Source organism: Heptranchias perlo, chromosome 35 (genome assembly GCF_035084215.1).
Source record: "Heptranchias perlo isolate sHepPer1 chromosome 35, sHepPer1.hap1, whole genome shotgun sequence".
NCBI lineage: Eukaryota > Metazoa > Chordata > Chondrichthyes > Hexanchiformes > Hexanchidae > Heptranchias > Heptranchias perlo.
In genome coordinates, this window is record NC_090359.1 from 17336624 (window position 1) to 17357018 (window position 20395).

A 20395-nucleotide genomic window follows, 5' to 3' on the forward strand; every position below is an offset into this window, starting at 1 on the left:
AGAGGGAGGGAGTCTCGGAGAGCCCGCGTGGGAGAGAGGGAGGGAGTCTCGGACAGCCCGCGTGGGAGAGAGGGAGGGAGTCTCGGACAGCCCGCGTGGGAGAGAGGGAGGGAGTCTCGGACAGCCCGTGTGGGAGAGAGGGAGGGAGTCTCGGAGAGCCCGCGTGGGAGAGAGGGAGGGAGTCTCGGAGAGCCCGCGTGGGAGAGTTTGAGCGGTCGGGTGGGAGGGAGAGAGAGGGAGAGAGGGTTTGTAAGAAGGGGAAAGAGAATATGGGAGACAGGGAAGAGAAACAGTCTGTGTGTAAGACAGAGAGGAAAGGGGAAGAGAGTCTGTTTGTGCATGAGAAGTAAGGGATAGAAATGAGAAGTTGGAGAGAAATGAGAGAGAAAGGGTAAAGGACAGAAAACTGGGAGTTGTGATTAACAGATGTTTCTTGCATTGGAAGGATTTAAACAGTGGTGATCCCCGGGGTCAGTGTTGGCACCATTGCTTTTCTCAATATCTGTGGATAGAAATGATCTGGACCTGGGTGCAGGAGGCACAATGTCAAAATTTGCAGCTGCCACAAAGATAAGGAGTGAGATTAACCATGAAGATGATTGTCAGCAACTTCAGGAGGAGGCAGACAGGTGAGCAGATTGGGCAGGTAGATGTCAGATGGAATTTAATGGGGAGAGATGTGAGGTGAGGAGAACAAGGAGAGGAAATAGACACTATACTGTAAAACTGTAAAAGGAGTAGAGGAGCAGAGAGATTTAGGGATTCAGATACACAAATCTTTAAAAGTGGGAGGACAAGTTGATAAAGCTGTTTTACAAAAACCCCCATGGGATCCTAGGATTTATAAATAGGAGCAGAGAGTATAAAAGGAAAGAGTTAATGCTACACCTGGACAAATCATGGGTTAGGCCACAGTCAGAATATTGTGTCCAGTTTTTGGTGCATTACTTCAGTAAGAATGTCGCGGCCATGGAGAGGGGCAGAAGAGATTCACTAAGATGATCCCAAGGATGAGAGTCTTCACATAACTTTTCATGACAGCAGAGAAGTTTAAATAAGATCAGAGAGAGGGGATCAAAATTATGAGGGGGTTTTGATAAAGTAAATGAGGGCAATCTATTTCCACTAGTACGGGTACGGGAGCACAGTGGTTATGTTACTGGACTAGTAATCCTAGAGGCTTGGACTAATATTCCGGAGTCATGAGATCAAATCCATAGCAGCTGGGAAATTTAAATTCAATTAATTAAATAAAATTTGGAATAGAAAAAAAACTAGTATCAGTAATGGTGGCCATGAAACTACCGGATTGTCGTAAAAACCCATCTGGTTCACTAATGTCCTTTAGGGAAGGAAACCTGCCGTCCTTACCCGGTCTGGCCTATATGTGACTCCAGACCCACAGCAATGTGGTTGATTCTTAATCGCCCTCTGAAATGGCCCAGCAAGTCACTCAATTGTTCAAGATAGGTGGCACACCACCACCTTCTCAAGGGCAACTGGGAAGGGTAATAAATGCTGGCCTTGCCAGCGACGCCCACATCCCAGTTCGTGAGTCAGTAACTGGAGGGCATCAAATTAAAAGAGGTTGGTTTTCTTTTTGATGCAGAGGGTTGTTAGGACAATGGAATGTCCGACCAGAAACAATGAGGGAAGCAGAATTTAAAAGGGAAGTGAATCAATATCTGAAGAAGAAAATCTTGAAAGATCTTGAAAGGCCTTCGATGAGGTACCGCATAGTAGGTTCATGACCAAGGTCAGAGCTTGTGGGGACAGGGGACAGGTAGCAGAATGGATAGCAAGCTGATAACAAAACAGAAAACAGAGAGCAGGGGTTAATGAGAGTCACTCAGACTGACAAAAGGTGGGAAGTGGTGTTCCACAGGGATCGGTGCTGGGAACACTGTTGTTCACTATTTGCATCAACGGTTTGGACTTGGGAATCGGAAGAACAATTTCAAAATTTGCAGACAAATTGAGGGATATCGTTAATACTGAAGAGGACTGCGATAAAATACAGGAAGACATTAATAACCTTGCAGAATGGGCGTGTAATTGGCAAATGAATTTCAATATAGACAAGTGTGAGGTGGTACAAATTTAGTAGGAAGAACAAGGAGGCCACATACTTCCTGTATAATAAGAGTCCAAATGGGATAGAGGAGCAAAGAGGGGTCTCGGGGTAGATCCACAAATCATTAGATGTAGTGACTCAGGTTCATAAGGCCATAAAAAAGCAAACAAAGCACTGGGGTTCATTTCCAGAGGAATAGAACTGAAAAGCAGGGAAGTTATGTTAAACTTGTATAGAACCTTGGTTAGACCACACTGAGTACTGTGCACAGTTCTGGTCTCCATGTTACAAAAAGGATGTAGAGCCACTGGAGAAGGTGCAAAAAAGATTGACAAGGATGATACAAGAACTGAGAGGTTATAACTATCAGGATAGACTGAACAGGCTGGGGCTCTTTTCTCTGGAAAGGAGAAGGCTGAGGGGTGACCTGGTGGAGATCTTTAAAATTATGAAGGTGTTTGATAGATGAGACATCGAGATGTTTCCACTTGTGGGGGAGACCAGAACTATGGGCCATGAATGGAAGATAGTCATTAATAAATCCAGTAAGGAATTCAGGAGGAACTTATTTACCCAGGGAGTGCTTAGAATGTGGAACTTGCTAACACATGGAGTAGTTGAGGCAAATAGCATAGATGTATTTAAGGGGAAGCTAGATAAGTACATGAGAGAGAAAGGAACAGAAGGATATACGGATAGGGACAGATGAAGAGAGGTGTGAGAGGGGCTCGTGTGGAGCATAAACACCAGCACAGACCAGTTGAGCCGAATAAAAGTGGGCCCAGCACTGACCCCTGGGGTAACCACTTCCAACCCTTCTCCAATCTCAGCAACTCCCATTAACCCGGACCCTCTGTTTCCGGTCCCCAAACAACTTTCTCCCCGCACTGTTCCATTTCCTTTTAAACGGCCCACCTGAACAGACTGGGCATTACCCCGGGGATCCCCCAGTTACCTTCACACCGTCGCTCGCCATGTCCCTGATTTCACTTGACATCCTTCACAGTCTCATCGAATTGTCTTGGTGCCTCCCGGCCGTGTGAACATCCAAAGAGGTTTCCAGTCGGCCTCAAGTATTTTCCAACAGATTGATTCAAATCCAGTGCGGTTTTCCTCAAAACTCGTGGAAGTTCAGGCACGAATTCTCCTGTGGAAGAAAGTCACATCGTGTTACTGGACGGAAGAATTAACGACCCTTCTGAAGTACTCGGTGTCGGCCTTGGCTCATTTGTCGCACTCTCTCACCTCTACAATCATAAAGATTGTGGATTAAAGCTCCCCTCCAGAGACCTGAGCACAAAATCTCGGCTCACACTCCAGTGCAGTACTGAGGGAGTGCTGCACTGTCGGAGGGGCCGTCTTTTGTACGAGCCGTTAAACCAGTCCGGCCCCTCAGGTGGATGTAAAAGATCCCGCGACACTATTCGAAGAAGAGCAGGGGAGTTCTCTCCGGTGTCCTGGCCAATATTTAATCCTCAACCAACACCTATAAACAGATTATCTGGTCATTTATCACATTGCTGTTTGTGGGATCTTGCTGTGCACAAAATGGCTGCCCACATGACAACAGTGACCTCATTTCCAAAGCCCCCCATTGGCTGCGAGGCTTTGGGTCGTCCTGAGGATGTGACAGGCGCTGGAGAAATGCAAGTTCCCCCTCCCCGGGGCCGCCCTCCGCTCTAATCCCATTGCCCGTCTCTCGGTCCTGTCCCCGGGCTCGGGGACTCTCGGCCGGTCCAGGGCCCTTTAAGAGGGACGCGCCACACTGCGCATGTGCGCCGTTTATTTAAATCAAACCGCGCGATTCAAAGGAAAAGTGACGTCAGTTTCCGTCACAATAAAAACCGCTCGTTCTCAACCGAAAAAACGGAAAGTTTGTCTCGCGACACAACAGGAAGCGGTCACTGATCCGGCGGGTGATGTGCGCATGTGCGAACATTCTCCCAGAGTGCAGCGCGGCCCGTCTCACAGATGGGGCCTTTTCTCTGCCGCTCTGCATTGTGGGAGATCCGGCCGCCATGACGGGCCCGGGGTCACCGAGTTCATCCAATCACAGGTGAAGCTTCCCGGATTGGTGGAACCGACAGAGTGCAGGTGGTCTGTGGAGCGAGAGAATCTCTGAGAAGAGGGGCAGCCAATTGGGGAAATCACAGGAGGTGGTGACCGGTCATAAACCCAATCGGTGAATGACGGATTGAACCAAGGAAAGGAATGAAGAAACTCGACTGGGACCTGTGGGAACAGGCGGACTAATAAATTTAACCCGTGTCCAGTTCAGGTCACCACATTACAGGAAAGATGGGATTGCACCAGAGAGGGTCCAGAGGAGATTTACAAGGATGGTCCAGGACTGGAGAATTTTAGCTGTGAGGAAGGATTGGATCCGCTGGAGTTGTTTTCATTGGAACAGAGGAGGCTGAGGGGGGATTTAATTGAGGTGTATAAAATTATTGGGGATCACACAGGCTGCATCACTTCAAGAAGGCAGCTCACCACCACCTTCTCAAGGGCAATTAGGGATGGGCAATAAATGCTGCCCTGGCCAGCAACGCCCACATCCCATAAACAATTTTTTTTAAAGGTATTAAGGTCCTATTTCCCTCAGCAGACAGGCCAATAACCAGGGGGCATATATTTCAAATAATTGGTAGAAGGATTAGAGGGGAACTGGGGATAATTTTTTTCACCCAGAGGGTGGTGTGGGTATGGACCTTACTGGCTGAAAGGGCGGTCGAGGCCGAAACCCACATCGCTTTTTAAAAGGACTTCGATGTGCACTTGAAGTGCCGTCACCGACAAGGCTGCGGACCAAGACCAAGAGTGCGATTAGGTTGGATAGCTCTTTTTCAGCTGGCACAGACACAATGGGCCGAATAGCCTCCTTCTGTGCTGTAAATTTCTATGATTCTATAACTTCTAGGGTCAAATGTGACATGGCAAAAGATACTTGTTCATGATTCAAAAAAAATCTTTACAGAGAGGGAAGAAACAATGTAGAGTTCTGCCTGAAAGTGTTGTTCAGACAGACTCCATGAATTATTTTTAATGGGAGTAGTATAAGGACCTTGGAACAGAGGAACATTAAATTGGATGAGGGGAGAGAGGAAAGTCACCTGTTTCTGTCCTGTAAGATCCAAAGCTTCATTGAAAATGAATTCTTGAAGCATTTCTACATGGTATTTTTTTGCAACATTATAAAAATATCCCAAAGTAGTTCTCCTGGTGACCTGGCCAGTGTATGCACTTTGTAAAGTCTCCCTGAAATGTTTATATGTAAATCAGACAACAGTCAGAAGAGGGTAGGATGGAGCGACACTACACTTGAATGTATTGTCATCTATTGGGTTTAAAGTTTCCGAACACTATTTATCAATAGTGTGAGGAAGCTCAGAGTGAAAGTGAGGAGGGGCCGTCTGACTGCAGTTTCCACTGGAAGAAAAATCACCTTCAGTGTGTAGTGAGCAGAAATGAATTGCTATTGTTAAAAGTTCCCACTAACTCATTGTTATTCTACTTCAACAGAACAAGCCTGGATCTCCTGCTATGTTTAAACACTAAACTTCAGTGATTATACCTCAAGTAAAATATTACCATGATTTGATTTAAATGGAGAAGTGGTTTCCACCCGCCAAAGAATGTTGTCTGAAGCGAGGGTGTTTACTGCTAACAGCTCCCATCCTGTTTAATAGACCCCCTGAATGTCTGATTTACCAAAAAGAAAAACCCAGCTCAGTAAAGTTAAACAGTCTCTTATTAATCTGAATATTTTTATGAACAAATTTCAGTATTTCACAAGGCAAGGGTGTCCCAGACATGGATTGGACCCAATTCACTGTAAAGTTATAAAAACAGCCAGTTTAGCGACCAGGGAACATAAACTAAAAATTAGAATCAGGACTTTCAGGAGTGAAGTTAAGAGACACTTCTACACGCAAAGAGTGGGAGAAGTTAGGAACACTCTTCCACAAAGGGCAGTTGATGCTAGCTCAATTGTTAAATCTATTATCTCAGCTTAAAATTTTGTTGTTATGCAAAGAAGGTAAGGGGTATGACGAAGGCAGGTATATGGAGTTATGTCACAGATCAACCATGATCTCATCGAATGGTGGACCAGGCTCGAGGGGCTAAATGACCTACTCCTGTTCCAATGACCACCCCTCAAATACAGTGAATGAAACAATAATGTAATCTGAAAATAGGACTAACGACTTACAGTACAATCCCGAGGGCCTGTCGTGAGGAGAAGCTGAACATAAAGAAACTTCAGTCTTCTCAAAAGACAGGTGAAATTCAAATCCAACAGAGTTAAATCACAACCGCTGGGCTCGCTGTCCCTCGCACTCTCTGTGCCTGTACCCACTGGGCACATCATTGGCCCGTGTACATTAACCTTTACACTGGGCGTTTGAAATCTACCTGGAGTCCCAGCCCCACTAAAGAAGAATCTTTGCACCAGCGGCAGAGATCTTCAGTCTTGGAAGAGAGTTCCAAGTCCACTGACTTTCAATCCTATTGGTGTTTGGACAATTAGCTCCAAACAGGAAAGTTTAACTGGAGTTTGGAGCCTGTGTGGGGATTCAACTGATCAATAGCCACAGAGCACCAAGGAAATGATTGGGCCATCAACCAGCTGGCACCAGTACCTCAGGCCAGTCCCACTGTCCCTTCAAAGTTCATTGACTTGTACAATGAGGGCCTGGCAAGCCTTCACCCATTGCTGCAGCCATCCCTGGACTGGGCCTGGATACACTATTAACAGCCATTCTGCCACTACTTGCATGGACCCATTAAAACCCATTTCACTAACAGGAGGAACTGTGGAGGAGTGTGGAGTGTTACTAACAGTATTAAGCACCCATTGCATGCTGATTGGAGCCAGATAATGAAAAATGAGCAACCAGCCATTAGAAGATACAAGTAGTCACTGCTTTATTAGTCATTTGATAACTAGTTGAACTGGGTTTGCTTGTGTTTCCTGTACAGGAACAAGGCGACCAAAGAAGCAGAGATCAGAGAGACAGCGGTCACAGTCACGGCCAAAATCAGGACCACCTCAAACGCCACACCTTAAAAAAAAGGAACGAAAAAAACCAATGGTCAGTGAGTGAAGGAAATACGGAGGGAAAATGGAAACTAGCAGTCGGCCAACTCACCACCTGGAGACCTCTCCTGCATCCTTTGCTCAACCTCATTAAGGGGCTCAGTTGCCAGGTCTGTCACATCAGGATCCAGAATGACCAGGGGTCCAAGTGAGGCCTCACCCTCCCACTTCAATTCAGCATCACTCCCTGCAATATCAAACATTCCAGTTAGAGAGGGTAAAGGGTGACCTCCAACAATCAAGAGGATCAATGTCCTACCAGGTCCAGATACAAGATCCCTCCTTCCTCTGGAATCAAGTCGGAATTCCCTCGTGGCACTGCACTTGCCCAGATGACAACAGGCACACACGTCATTGGTCGATTCTTCCAATGGGGTCCAGCTGAACCAGAGAATCCATTTATCAACCAGGTTGTCCATCATCTTTTAATACAACACATCCCTGAGAGAGAGGGAACTTACATATTCTGGAAAGTACAAGCTTTGTTCATGGAATCTCTCCGATCCACTGCAGCAACTTTCAGGTGACAGGTGATGAAAATCTGAGGGACACATTCAATACAAGTTGTTATTTAGTGACCTCCTCCCAACATGGGGAACCCAATGTTTGGCTTCCTCTTACCAAGGAACGGTCATCTCCAAAGAAGCGGAACGCATCCAGGTCAAACTGGAGTTTGTCCAGCTCACGTTCACCTCTTGGCAACACAAAGGTTGAAAAGGAGTCCTCAGCTTTGCTGTCCAGGAGGCAACTGAAGAACGATTAAAAAAAAGGAAAAAAAAGTGAATTAAGTGAACCTATTGAGACATAACCAGCTGGAGAACACAGAGCTCCTTACCCATGGTAGTCAATGATGTTGTATCTTGGGGTGGAATCCTTGTCTGGGCTCAATGTTGCTGCACAGCTGTCAATGTAGAGCTTCAAGGGCATGTGGTTGGTCATTGAAACAGAGGCCTCAATGTGAATGAGGTCACCCAGGTAGTAGACAGTCGAGGTGCGCTCTGTAAGCCAATCATCTGAAGTACAAGAGGACAAGGGTTGGAGACAGTGGATGTAACTCCCAGTGGGAGACAACAGAAAAGCACTCCCCATCCACACATCACATACCGTTCATAAGACGCAGTGAGAATGACAGAAGCCCTTCTCCAGACTTGGTCGAGCTGAATGGGATCCAGGTGGGCTTGATAGGGTCACTGCTCACATTGCCCTTCCTGGTAGGACAGGAGTGTAATTTCAGGACAACGTCAAAGAACTGCACCTGCTGTGGACCTTATTTGCCACAGAGTAAAGATTCTTACCTAAAATAGTGGCACTCAATGGGAATGACTGCTCCATTAGTTCTCACAATGACAGATCCACGAGCATTTGGGGTGTGGTTCAGGTGGGTGGTGTAGACCAGGAAATCTCCAGCCATCTGAAAGACATCAGGTTAAGGAATGAAGAGCTGGTTTCATTGGACAAAATCTTTTTCTGGTCATTTTCCTGCCCTGTTAAGCAGCAGTTTGAGGGGTTTCAGCTGCTCCTCAATGACACATGATTGAAGCAGCTCCACCATTGGTTGAAGTTGCCTGGAGCAGCCTCTGTTACTCTGCTCAGTCCACCTTCTATTACAGGGGACTTCAGGCCTGCAGTCAGAAACCCTGAAATGATTGGCACTGCCAGATTTGATGAGCATTCTTTCCAATATAGAATAGAGCTTTCACCTTAAGGGGCTTCAAGTTACCCCTGATATGGAGCACAAAACACAACATCACTTTTAAACCTCATCTGTGTCCATGGAATCAAGGGGATTGGCAGGTATAATAACCAAAAGTGGAGTTCCCCTTTAATACATTGTATCCCAATTATTATTCCACTTGTTTCATCTTTCAAGAGAATTCTCAACAGGAACTTCCACACTGAACATTCATTGACCACAAGTTGAGGCAGCAGGCCTGAATATCCACAGGAAGGAACGGAAAAGATAAATCAATTGAGGCACAAAAGAACAGAGTGGTTTGGAGAAATGTCGGTGAAGGTTCAAGGTCAATAGAATTGAATCTCAGAGTTCGAGAGTGGTAATGACCCATTTAAGAAAGGTGCAGTCCCTCAGTGACAAGTTGAAGTTCTTTAAAAGTAAAGCTAAGATAGACATGGCAAAATAAAGAAGTAGTTTCACACAGGGTGATATTTAACAGTGGGCAAGAATTTATACACAGATTTCATTCAGGGATCTCCTCAGTGGCTGGAGTTTCCCCCAATGTTAATGAGTTCTGAGTGGGCAGTAATCTACACAGTGAAATTGGAGCAAGAGTTGAGGAATCACATTACCTGCAATCTGCTGCCACATTCATGGAGCCCATAGTCAAAGAGGACAGTGTGGTTCTGAGAGTAGATCCCAGTTGGCCGACAACCTGCTGTCCCCAGGGTCAGGTCAGCAGCTTTAATCAGGTGCCTGGTTCTAAATAAATCCATGTCTACCCTCACCAGCAGGTTCTGCTCTCCACACTGCACCATCACAGTCTGCAGTGGAGACAGACTTCTCCCCTCAGACACACTGAAATGGGAACCAAAGGGAGGCACAGAGGGAGGGACTCTCTGGGGCACAGGGGTGGGTTTTACTCTTCTCCATGGAAATCTCTGGCCTCTAAACTGTTGCCAAATATCAGAGCAACAAACACCAGCACCGAGAACAAACCTCTCACTACAAAATCCCCCATGATACCAAACAACTCAACTATCACTTTACCCACCAACCAGCACCTTTTATACAAAACCTGCAGTCACCTGACTCCAATTGTCCCAGGATAAACGAGAAAACGAGACGAAACTGGAGTGCATCCTGGATATCCACAGGTCCAGGATGCTTGCGGTCCACGGGGGCGGTCGCTCGGCCTGTCTGCCTCTCTTCCGTGGAATGCTCCGCGCCCGGGTGGCCCTGGAGATGGAGCACGCAGTGTCTGCCAGTACGCTTGAGGCTTTCCGCGACCGGTGGGCACCGCAGGGGCTGGAGTGCATCCTGGACAAGGCGAATAAAGTTTTAATTTGAAAAATTGGTTTTGGTTTCTTTGCGTTTTTAGTTTGTAAGCACACCCACACCCCCCCTTCTTATAAAAGGGGGGCCTAATTTGGAAGAAAACAAAAAAAAAGGATTGACCCCGCGGTCTGGACTCTCAACAAAAAAGAAAAAAAAAAGAAAAAAAAAACCTTTTTCTCTTATCTTTTCCGTGCCTTCTCGTGGATATTCACCTGTTGCCTTAACTTGCGGTAAAAAAAAAGGGAAAAAAAAAGAAAAAAAAACAAGAAGAAAAAAAGAAGAAAAAAACAGAGCGGATTGAGTGATAGAGAGAGACACCAGCAGAGGGAGGTAGAGAGCGGTGTAACTGAGTACAGAGATACAGAGAGACACCAGCAGAGGGAGGTAGAGAGCGGTGTAACTGAGTACAGAGATACAGAGAGACACCAGCAGAGGGAGGTAGAGAGCGGTGAAACTAAGTAAAGAGAGACAGAGAGACACCAGCAGAGTGTCCAGGAAACAAACCTTTTATCTGAAGTCTGAGGCGAGATCTAAACTGCACAGATGTAAGGAATCTTACAACACCAGGTTATAGTCCAACAGTTTTATTTGAAAATCACAAGCTTTCGGAGCTTACCTCCTTCGTCAGGTGAGTGAAGGTTTTTAGAACCCTTGTCTCACTGAGACTCTCAGTTAATTGGTCTGTTCTCTCCACAGATTCGGCCTGACTCGCTGAGTTTTTCCAGAATATTCTGTGAGTGTTTCACTGAGACTCGTGTTTTACAGTGAATGATAAAAGGATTGTAGTCAAACACTTGGCCATGAGCTGCTGAGTGACCTGTCTGGACATTGTTGCTTTTAGTGCACTGTCCCTTTAAGAGCTGTGGTCTGCCTCATTTCTCAGTGTGATTGTGGGTCTGACACAGAAGTGAGAGAGGAAGCAGCAGCCACAGCCCGGACTGCAGGCAAATTGCGAGGCTGGGACTAAAAATCTATTGTGCCCACACCGGGAGTCGAACCCGGGCCGCCTGGGTAAAAGCCAGGAATCCTAACCGCTAGACCACCTGGGAACTGAAGGGATGGTCAGCAGGAAGGGCACTGAGACTACACCCAGAAGGTTTAATGGAGGTTCACGATTATGACAGGTTTTGATACAGCAAATAAGGAGAAACTGTTTCCAGTGATGGAAGGGTTAATAACCAGAGGACACAGATTTAAGATCAATGGGCAAAAAAGCCACGGGCGGGGGAATGAGGAGAGATTTTTTTACGCAGCGAGTTTTTATGATCGGGAACGCACTGCCTGAAAGGGCGGTGGAAGTGGGTTCAATCGTAACTTTCAAAAGGGAATTGAGTGAATAGTTGACATGAAAAAATTTGGAGAGATATGGGGAAAGAGCAGGGGAGTGGGACTAACCCACTTCCTTCTGTGTTCATCCCTGGAAAAAACTCTCCCCCAGGTCACTTACAACAGCACTTTCAAATTCCTAACTGTCCAGCCTTTGGCCCTCCATTCACCACAACATTTCTGCAGCTACCCATCTGCTCGATCAGACCCTCACCTCCATCTTTGATGCCCTTCTCCCCATTAAAACCATTCCTCTTCTCTCACCCTGGTCGATCCTCTTGGTATTGCCCTCATTTCCACTCCTGTGAGCCGAAGGGACGCAGACTTGAACATTTATGGTGGACAACTGGTTAACCATTCATCACCAGATCTGGCTGGACCACATAAAGCACTATCGGGTCCTGCTCTCCTCTGACAAAACTGCTCACTATTCCAGGATCATCCTGGAATGTAAAGATAACCCCCGGCTTCTCTTCACTACAAACCATCTTCTTACACTCCCCTCGCCCCTATCTTCTGAAACATCTCAATTAGATCACCCCTTAACCTCCTATACTCAAGGGAATAAAAGTCTCGTCGACAAGACCTGTCCTCATAATTTAACCCTTTTAGCCCCGGTATCATTCTGGTGAATCTGTTCCACACCCAGTCAAGGCCAATATGTCCCTCCTGGGGTACGGTGCCCAGAACTGAACGCATTTCTCCAGATGTGGTCTAACCAGAGCTTTATGCATCTGTATCATAACTTCCACCCTTTGTATTCCAGCCCCTTGAGATGAAGGCTCACATTCCATTAATTATTTTTTGTACCTGTCCACTAGTTTTTAGTGATTTCTGGAGATGGACCCCTGAACCTCTCTGCTCCTCCATAGTTCCTAGTTTCTCGTCATTTAGAAAATACTCTGATTTATCTTTTTAATGTTCTAAGTGGATTGTATCACAATTCCCCACATTGAACTCCATCTCCCACAGTTTTACCCTCTCATTTAATCATCAATGTCCCTTCACTACTTCCTGCTCCCATCTACACTATTTACTGCGCCACCTAACTTGCTGGTTTAAGGGTGAAAACTGCCCTCCGCTTCACTGTAAGTGCAAGAGACAACTTTGTCGATGCCGTGTTGTGTTACAGACCGGCTCGTTGGACCTGCTCGTTTCATCTCATCTCATTTTCAGCAAACCGGAATATTCCTGAAATAGAGGATGGTGAATCACAGCTCGAGAAACCGATCCCCTCGACCAATGGGGACTGCGCCTTCCAACAAATAGGCATTGATGGGGCAAGGTGAGTCTGCTGCTCAGAAATAATACAGCACAGATCATCACTCGTGCAAGCTTCACACCCTTTAGTTTGGAAAAGTAAACTGATGGGAGACAGCTGCTGTCGTGAATGGGTTTCCAAAACTCAAATCAAATGGATTTGTCCTGTGTTGTGAATTACTATTTGTCTGATTCAGGTAATCAGAGCAGTGGGGACTGCATTTTGGACATTCCGAATACCAATGCCCTGTCACGTGAGCCTGTCGTTCTATTCCCGTTCCAAGTTCTCTTTTAAATTTCGATGACTTCCCCGAAATTTGCTTGGAGGACTGTTCGAATCGCAGTCCAGCCCTTCCCACTGTCGCATCCTCTAAATCTCCACCCAGGATTTTCACTGGTGCAACTTTCATCAACTTGGGCTACTTTTTAATTTCAAAAGTAAAGTGCTGCGGATTCTGGAAATCTGAACTATAAACAGAAAATGCCGGATACACTCAGCCGGTCAGGCAGCATCTGTGGAGCGAGTTCTGATGAAAGGTCACCGACCTGAAACATTCCCTCTGTTTCTCTCTCCACAGAGGCTGTCTGACCTGCTGAGAGTTCGCAACATTTTCTGTTTCTACTTTTAATTTGTTCTTTGTCTCAACTGTGCCGATCCGTGACTCGACCCACTGCGCGGCATCTGGTGGTTCGGATTCGGGGCTCTCACCGCCGCGGTGTGGGTTCGATTCTCGGTCAGGAAAATAATTTTCACAAAACAATTATGAACTTTATTAAATGAACACACGAAACTGATGAAACTCTGTGAAAGATGAATAATTGTTGTAATCGCCATTAATGAAGCGATAACTTTCTGCAGACTGACTGGAATACTAACATGGTTACCGAGTGACAGTGACACGTGGGGAAGTTATTGTGTTTTGCATGTGATGAACTTTCATCCGTTCTCATTTTAAAGACTGTATTTTCAGCGTCTGATTCAAATGTTCACAGTTTCTGACACCAGGAATGTGGTGCAGCCGTTGTTAAATTTAACAAAAATAACCAATTATCGCTCCCTTTCTCCAGGAGAAAAAACTCACCCTGGAGATTCATCTGAAGCAAATTCCCAAACAATACCCCTACCCGGGATCGAACCAGGAACTTTTCGTGTGTGAGGCAAATATGATAACCGCTGCACGACGGAAACCGCTGTTCACTTTCTGGCATCGCGTGGCTTCTCCGTTAAACAACATCACTTCTGTCCCACACTAAAAGCTCTCAATCCTTCTCTTTCACAAACATTTCACTGATCAAAACTTCACAAGTCACACAGGAAAAACTCTTCATTTCCAAATCATTAAACTCCCGAAGGAGCTGCGGGGACAGACTGAGCAAACCTGCGTTCAGTCGTCAAAGGCGGTGTGTGAAGGGTGTGGGTGTGTTGTCATCCTGAGAGACAGCGACAGGCCCGTGACACAGAGCGAAGGCAGGAACTGAGAAATGTGGCCATTCAGGTCCATAAATAGGCAGACACTCAGTCCCAGTCATTCATTCCGACACACGGTCCGGTAGTTAGTCAGTCAGTCGGGTCGGGAGGCCTGCAGACAGCAAACAAAGAGCCAGAGAATAAAGCAGAGACTCAATCAGACGGATAAACCGGGAGACAGACAGACAGATAGTGAAGCGGGCAGGGACTCAGCCCTGTAGATAAGCAGACTGTATCATTTGCCTTTGACCCTGATTTGTCAGTAATAATTTAAAACCGCTTCTGGTTCGGTCCCTTCCTTTAATCCTGTACAGCAGCAGTGACAAAAACTTTGTGGATTTGAGGGTTGAGCCGAATCCGAGTCAGTTCCCGGTCCCCGGGAGAAATCCCCCAATTCCTGGGCACTTTGTATCAATCAGCAGTTAGCAGCAAAAAGTGTTATGAATGGGAGTAGTGGGACTGAGAAATATTTAAACAGCCGACACCCTGTAAAACAGAGCTCCAAGTATCGGTTTAAATAAAGTTCTGAACTGACAGAGCGGAGGGCAGATGAGGATTGAATTAAATCCCAATTCACTGAATCTAAACAAGGTTTAAAGAAGTGAATCTGTCCGGAGTGGGATTCCTGGGCCTGTGTGTGAGCTGCACCTGGATCGGTCCCGTTCAGTAAAGAGAGACCGGCAGGCGGCTCCCAGACACGGCTCAGGCCGGGACCGGCAGCTCTCGGCCGGCAGCGGCTGGATGAGAGAGCGGGGATCCTGAGCTGCTGTTGAGGCGGTCTGGCTGCTGCTGCTTCCGCCTCTCGCCCTCCGAGAGTCCCGGCGGCGGTCGGTACCGATCTCCCTCCTCTGGATCCGGATCCACCTCCTGTCGCAACTGACAGCGTCTGATTCCCGATCAGAAAACTGCGAGTTCGAATCAGGTCGGGATCACAGCATTTTCACAGTGACTCAGGGTCCTGGGACTGGTTTTATATCAGTGTTTGAGGGATGGGCTGTTCAGGTTTTATGCTATAATAATAATCAGAATTAAGTTTGATGCTTAAAATACTTTTTTTTTCTGTTACTTACTATTTACACACTCATCAGTTTCAGACAGAAACGGGTAACAATGTTTCAGGGATGTGATGTGCAGCCTCATCTCCCATCCTTTAAGTCCAAGGTCGCAGACTTGAACGTCTATGGCGGACAACTTGTTCTGCCTTTCATCGCCAGATCTGGCGGCAGCACTTAAAGCACCATCAGGTCCTGCTCTCTGCCAAAACTGCTCACTATTCCAGGATCATCCTGGAATGTAAAGATAACCCCGGCTTCTCTTCACTGCAAACCGGTTTCTTAAACCCCTCTCCCCTGCCCCCTCCACCCTCACCTCCAACTACAAGTGCGACGAGCTCATGGATTTCTTTGTCACTAACACTGAGACCATCCGTTCAGCTGCCTCTGCCGTTTCCCTCCCTTCCCCCACCCACAAGCTAAACTTCCCCTAAGGTTCCCCCTGCCCCAGCCCTGAACTCACATCTTTCTCTAGTTTCTCTCCTATCTCCCCTCTTGCCCTCTCTGAGCTCATCTTGACCATGAGACCCATCCCCTACTCCTTCGACCCTATTCACACCAAACTACTGACCACCCAACTTCCCTTCCTGGCCACCATGTTAGCCCAATATTGTTAACGGTTCCCTCTCCTCAGGTACTGTCCCCCTCCCCTTCAAATCTGGCGTCATCACACCCTCCTCAAAAAACTCACCCTTGACCTCTCGGTCCTTGCAAACTACTGCCCCCATCTCCAACCGAGTTGAAAAGTGGGATCATTATATCAAATCGAGAGACTTTTCACCTCCCCCTCCAAATATTCAAACCACCGTTCAGGAGGAGAACCCCTCTGCTCGCTGACCTACATTGGTTCCCAGTCCACCAACATCTCAAATTTTAAATGATCATCTTCGTATTCAAATCCCTCCATGACCTCGCCCCTCCCGATCTCTGTAACCTCCTCCACCCCAACAACCCTCCGAGATCTCTGAGCTCCTCCAATTCAGGCCTCTTGCGCATCCACGATTTTCATCGCTCCACCATTGGCGGCCGTGCCTTCAACCGACTGGGCCCAAAGCTCTGGATTTCCCTCCCGAAACCTCCCCGCCTCTCGACCTCTCTCTCCTCCCTCAAGATGCTCCTTAAACGCTCTCTACTTGCTTAAAAACTGTTTAATCTTCAACCTTTTCCAGTTCTGACGAAGGGTCATCGACCTGAAACGTTAACTCTGTTTCTCTCTCCACAGACGCTGCCTGACTTGCTGATTATTGACAGCATTTTCTGTTTTTATTTCAGCTTTCCAGCATCTGCAGTATTTTGCTTCTAATATCTGCTTCTGTGGCTCGGGGTCAAATATTGTTCAAAAAAGCTCCTGTGAAGCGCCTTGGGACGTTTTGCTACCTTAAAGGCGCTATTTAAAAAGTTCGGGCAGATCACTTGCCACTGACGTGTGGCGCCGTGATCGTATAGTGGTTAGTACTCTGCGTTGTGGCCGCAGCAACCTCGGTTCGAATCCGAGTCACGGCATAGTGTGCGCTGCTCCTTTTATTCTCTCCCGCGCTTGCAAATATAATGCAACAATCGATCAATCCTAAATACGTGAAAAAAAAAATTGTTTTTGGTGGCGAAAACCTATTTATTCCATCAAATCCCAGCACTCTCACATGCCTGTACTTGATGTTCCACAGTTCAAACCCGCCTCTTCTCCCAGCTTTTTCATCCTTCCACAATCAATAGGCCGCCTTTACTTTCCTCCTTCCATTTCATGGACACTTTCCTGCTCCATTGCCGACTCTAACATTCACTTTCACGATCTCACGCCTTTAAGTTTGTTCTGCTCCGACCGCTGTTTCTATTGGGCACATGTCCCATTCGCACCAATGTTCATTTGTGCCTTGAAACCAGTCGATACATTTCGATCTGCGTGACCGCTCGACAGACAAACACAAAAAAAGCAGGGCTGGTCTCTGGAAAGACAGCCGCCCGAATGTTCACGAAATTTACTTGGGGAATCTTGTGATCCAGGGGATGGTAACTGAAGAACTTGTTTTTGTTTTGATGCTTGTTGGCTCTTTTCTCTCAGCAGTTGAGTTGCGTGGGCGACGGGCAGCGCGACAGAGCTGTGAATGGAGGTTGAAAGGTTCACATTTGGCAAGTTGGGGCGGTGCAGTAAGATCGGAAGTGTTCCGCCTTGATCTTAATAGTTCTGTTGAAACATGCGATTGAATCGAGTAGAGGATAAATGTAAAGAGCGCCTGTGGGGAAAAAGGAGCGATTACAGGCCATGAGCGAAAGGTCTTTCAAATTCTGGTGGCGCAGGACGCTGTGTGCGGAAACGGCAGATTTTAAAGCGCGTGTGTTGGAAAGTAAAGTGCGATCTTGTGTGTGAGAAGAGCACAAGAAAGTTGTGCTTGAAGCTGCGCCCTTGAGGCAAGTTGCAGGTTGTCAGGAAAACTGCGACAGTGAAAGCACAAAAATGAACTCAGAAACTGCTGGCAACACTCAGCAGGTCAGGTAGTATCTGTGGGGAGATACTCAAGTATTTATCCAATTCTCCTTTTAAAGTTACGATTGAATCGAGCTCCACCATCCTTTCAGGCAGTGCGTTCCAGATCATAACAATTCGCTGTGTAAAAAAATATCTCCTTATTTCCCTTCTGGTTCTTTTGCTAATTATCTTAAATCTGCGCCCGTTGGTTGCCGACCCTCCCGCCAGTGGGTGAAGTTTCTCCTTATTTACTCGATCAAAACCCCTCTTAATTTTGAACACGTGGGTTACTTCTACCCTTAACCTTCATTGCTCGAAGCAGAACAATCCCAGGTTCTCGAGTCTCTCCACACAACTAAACCCCATCCCTGGTATAATTCTGGGAAATCTCCTCTCCATCCTCTCCAAGACCTTGACCTCCTTAATAAATTATAGTGCCCAGAATTGGACACGATACTTCAGATGAGGCCTGAACAATGATTTATAAACGTTTAACATAACTTCCTTGCTTTTGTGCTCTATTTCTCTATTATTAAGCCAAGGAACCGGATGCTGTTTTAACGGCTTCACCAACTTGTGCTGCCACATTCAAAGATGTTGATGAAAATTACCAGGAACACATTGAGTCAGCTCACTCGGCACAGGCCCTGGACTGAGCCTCGGCTTTTCTTGCTCCGTGTCTCAGTCGCACACTTCGTGAGATCAGCTCACTCAGTGCAGGCTGGAGATTGAACATGTGCCCATCCTGCTCTGTGTGGGTCTCAGTACCACACCAGTTGAGATCAGCTCAATCAGTGCAGGCGGGGAGGGCGGAGAGAGACAGAGACACGTGTTGTGATCTGTAACTTTTTATAAACACCTCAGTTTATTGCACTCCGTGTCCAACACCGTGCGATCTCCCCTGGTGTGTCAGCTTTCTGTGTTTATACAGAGTGTAATGTATTGAATTGTCTCTTGGATCACACGGAGTGGTAGACGGGGGTCTGTGTGCGGAGGGTTCGGGGGGTGAGCTCTGATTCCCGCCCTCTTCTGGATTGAAAGGAGAAAAGAATGAATGAGAGAGAGAAGCGATGTGGGAGAAGGGGTGATGAAAGAATTTGTCCATGAACCTGATTAAAGTGGCCCAAAAACAAGATAATATTAAGATATCATCAGCAGAACATTAATACAAGCTGTAAAACAAAAGCAAAATACTGCAGATGCTGGAAATCTGAAGTAAAAACAGAAAATGCTGGAAATACTCAGCAGGTCAGGCAGCATCTGTGGAGAGAGTTCTGATGAAAGGTCATCGACCTGAAAGGATGTTTCTCTCTCCACAGATGCTGCCTGACCTGCTGAGTGTTTCCCGCATTTTCTGTTTTTATTATTAATATAACCTGAGCTCTGTCGAGCGTTTGTTGTTCGATTCACTGATAAAGCTGGGAATTGAGGGGAAGCTGGTTCATGGCGAACCCCAGCTCTGAATCCCCCCGGCAGAGAGTTCAAGGAATGTTTAATATAAATGAGATTCAACGACAGGATCAGAAAATCTCTCCTTGATGGTCGGTCTCATTCTCCCGAAGTGAGGAATGAGCGGGAGGGGCAATTCCACCCGGGGTTAGATTTTATTCCAAGAGGATGACGCAAAAGTACTGCTTACAGTGGGGCCGAAATAGCTCAGTTGTGAGAGCGTTAGACTGAAGATCTATAGGTCCCGGGTTTCGGCAGTTTTGGGTTATTTTGTTTCTTCTTTGGGCCGATTCTCAAACATTTATTTGCACTGACATTTTTACCCGACACTGAACGGTTGGGGATGGAATCGAGAGACATCAAGGATGTCTGTATTTAGCTTTTATTTCTTTATTTCCTTCTGCCTTTCTCTCTGGTTTTTGTCTCTCTTGGTGCCCGATGAACATTTGATTTGATGCATTTGTCCTAAACTGATGCCTTTTCCACATCTCAGGGCGGTCAGACACGCTCTGTCTGTCTGTTCTTGCCAGTGACCATTAACGGGAACAGGCCGCGAGTTAAACATTTATCAGCAAACCGCCAGAGAGATAACACAGCGGGAATAAAACACATTGCCTCACATTGTTAGACACCGAGTGACACAGATTGTAATGTGTGTCAGTAAACAGACCCGGAAAACAGAATCCGAGAAAGGAAAGAAATAGAGAGATAGAAAAGAGTCATAAAAAGAAAGAAAACCCTTTCTCCACCCCAACAACAACAACTTGCATTTATATCGCGCCTTTAACGGAGTAAAACGTCCCAAGGCGCTTCACAGGAGCGATTATCAAACAAAATGTGACACGGAGCCAAATAAAGAGATATTGGGACAGGTGAGGTAGGTTTTAAATGTCTTGAGGGAGGAGAGAGAGGTAGAGAGGCGGGGAGGTTTCGGGAGGGAAATCCAGAGCTTTGGGCCCAGTCGGTTGAAGGCACGGCCGCCAATGGTGGAGCGATGAAAATCGTGGATGCGCAAGAGGCCTGAATTGGAGGAGCTCAGAGATCTCGGAGGGTTGTAGGGGTGGAGGAGGTTACAGAGATAGGGAGGGGCGAGGTCATGGAGGGATTTGAACACGAAGATGATAATTTAAAATTTGAGATGTTGGTGGACTGGGAGCCAATGTAGGTCAGCGAGCAGAAGGGGTTCTC

General features: G+C 46.6%; 1 protein-coding gene and 2 non-coding genes across 3 annotated transcripts; 1 reads left to right on the plus strand and 2 right to left on the minus strand.

The window, feature by feature from the left end:
* Positions 1 to 6978: 6978 nt before the first annotated feature.
* Positions 6979 to 8379, minus strand: LOC137302148 (zona pellucida sperm-binding protein 3-like). Its single transcript, XM_067971817.1, has 7 exons — positions 8280 to 8379; positions 8011 to 8188; positions 7797 to 7923; positions 7637 to 7716; positions 7435 to 7556; positions 7228 to 7362; positions 6979 to 7140 (listed from the first exon to the last, which is right to left on the minus strand). The coding sequence occupies exons 1-7, from the start codon at positions 8284 to 8286 to the stop codon at positions 7022 to 7024; spliced, it is 768 nt and encodes a 255-aa protein (XP_067827918.1). The 5' UTR covers positions 8287 to 8379; the 3' UTR covers positions 6979 to 7021.
* A 2786-nt stretch (positions 8380 to 11165) lies between these two features.
* Positions 11166 to 11237, minus strand: trnak-uuu (transfer RNA lysine (anticodon UUU)). The gene has a single exon. It is a non-coding gene; the product is annotated as a tRNA-Lys (tRNA).
* Positions 11238 to 16725: 5488 nt separating this feature from the next.
* On the plus strand, positions 16726 to 16797 carry trnah-gug (transfer RNA histidin (anticodon GUG)). Its single transcript has one exon. It is a non-coding gene; the product is annotated as a tRNA-His (tRNA).
* Positions 16798 to 20395: the final 3598 nt, after the last annotated feature.

Bases quoted from the DNA above. Each gene is read 5' to 3' on its own strand.
- LOC137302148 (XM_067971817.1), bottom strand. The intron at 7,924-8,010 runs GTAAGGAGCTCT...ATCGTTCTTCAG, and splicing joins AACATCATTGACTACCATGG to TTGCCTCCTGGACAGCAAAG. The intron at 7,363-7,434 runs GTAGGACATTGA...TTGATATTGCAG, and splicing joins GGATCTTGTATCTGGACCTG to GGAGTGATGCTGAATTGAAG.